The 1,119-nt window shown below is 57.0% G+C and overlaps 1 protein-coding gene across 1 annotated transcript; it reads right to left on the reverse strand.

The window, feature by feature from the left end:
- Positions 1-301: 301 nt before the first annotated feature.
- LOC104402877 (succinate dehydrogenase assembly factor 2, mitochondrial-like) lies at positions 302-672 on the reverse strand (the record flags this gene model as incomplete). The annotated part of the gene is made up of 2 exons (XM_010010865.1): positions 302-441; positions 563-672. Coding segments are annotated over 2 exons (250 nt in total), but the record flags the coding sequence as incomplete, so codon positions are not given.
- Between the last annotated feature and the right edge of the window lie 447 nt (positions 673-1,119).

The raw sequence follows: 1,119 nt of genomic DNA on the forward strand, positions 1-1,119 counted from the left end.
GGGTTCCGCTGTCACCGTGATACCCCACTGAGGGCACCAGGGAGCAGGATCCCCCACTCCAACCTCCCCCAGGTCCTCCCAAAAAGGGTTTCAAAGGGGCAGGTAGGAGCTGGAGGCAGCAGTGAGCTGGCATGTGCTTGGAATGCCACCACCTCCCTCCTGAACACTGCCAAAGAGCAGAACCCTGAGCTCACAGTGCAGCGGGAGCAGCCACGGCTTTATTCAGCATGCCCTGAGAGTCCAGAGGAGCTGCTGGGGGAGGAAGAGGAGGAGGAGGAAGGCCACAGGGAGGGCAGCAGCATCACTGTTGCGAGTGGGGGTGCTCAAAGAGGTATTCCAGGTCTGGCTGTCGCAGCCTCTGCTCCTTCTTCTTGTTCTTGGCGAACTCCCGCAGCTTGGCCATCACCTCGCTCTCAAACTCCACTGGTGTGGGCTTTGCTTCTGGGGTACAAACAGAACAGGGCAGTAAAGGAAGGGCTGTGTCCTGCCCTGAAGCACCCACACTCACCCCACCAGCGCAGGCAGGGCAGGGCAGGGCAGGGCAGGAGGGAGCTGCTCGTACCTGTGGCCCAGTAGTAGATGTCCCAGTCGTTACGGGGCTCGTTGATGAGGCGGTCGTAGAGGTTCAGCTGGTGCTCACTCATGTGGTGCAGGTTCTCCTTTGCAAAGAGGCTGCAGAGAGGAAGGGTGAGGATGAGTGTGGAAGAGCCAGGGTGGCACCCAGCACGGTGCCAGAAGATATGAAGGAGCTGGACCAGAAGACCCCTCTCCATTAAACACTCCTCAAATCCCAAAACACAACTGGCCGTGCCTTGTTTGTACATCCCAAAGGATTACATACATCCTTCCCCAAGGATTTTGGCTCAGCTATCAGCTTCCTCACGTGCTTCCGGCTCTGCCCCATCCTGCCCTGCAGCACTGATCACTGCATCCAGCAGGGGCCAGAGCAAAGCTCTCGTGGTGATTTATCCAACTGCTCCTTCTATCCTCCAAGCAACATCTCATCTCCTGAGGTTTGGATTCCAGTTGCACACTAATTATCCCACCAAACTCTCCCCTGCAGTGCTCAGGGCTCTTCATAGACTCCTAGAATCAACCAGGTTGGGAAAGAGCTTCAAG

This window comes from Nestor notabilis, unplaced genomic scaffold (genome assembly GCF_000696875.1).
Source record: "Nestor notabilis isolate BGI_N333 unplaced genomic scaffold, ASM69687v1 scaffold8590, whole genome shotgun sequence".
Classification (NCBI taxonomy): Eukaryota; Metazoa; Chordata; class Aves; order Psittaciformes; family Psittacidae; genus Nestor; species Nestor notabilis.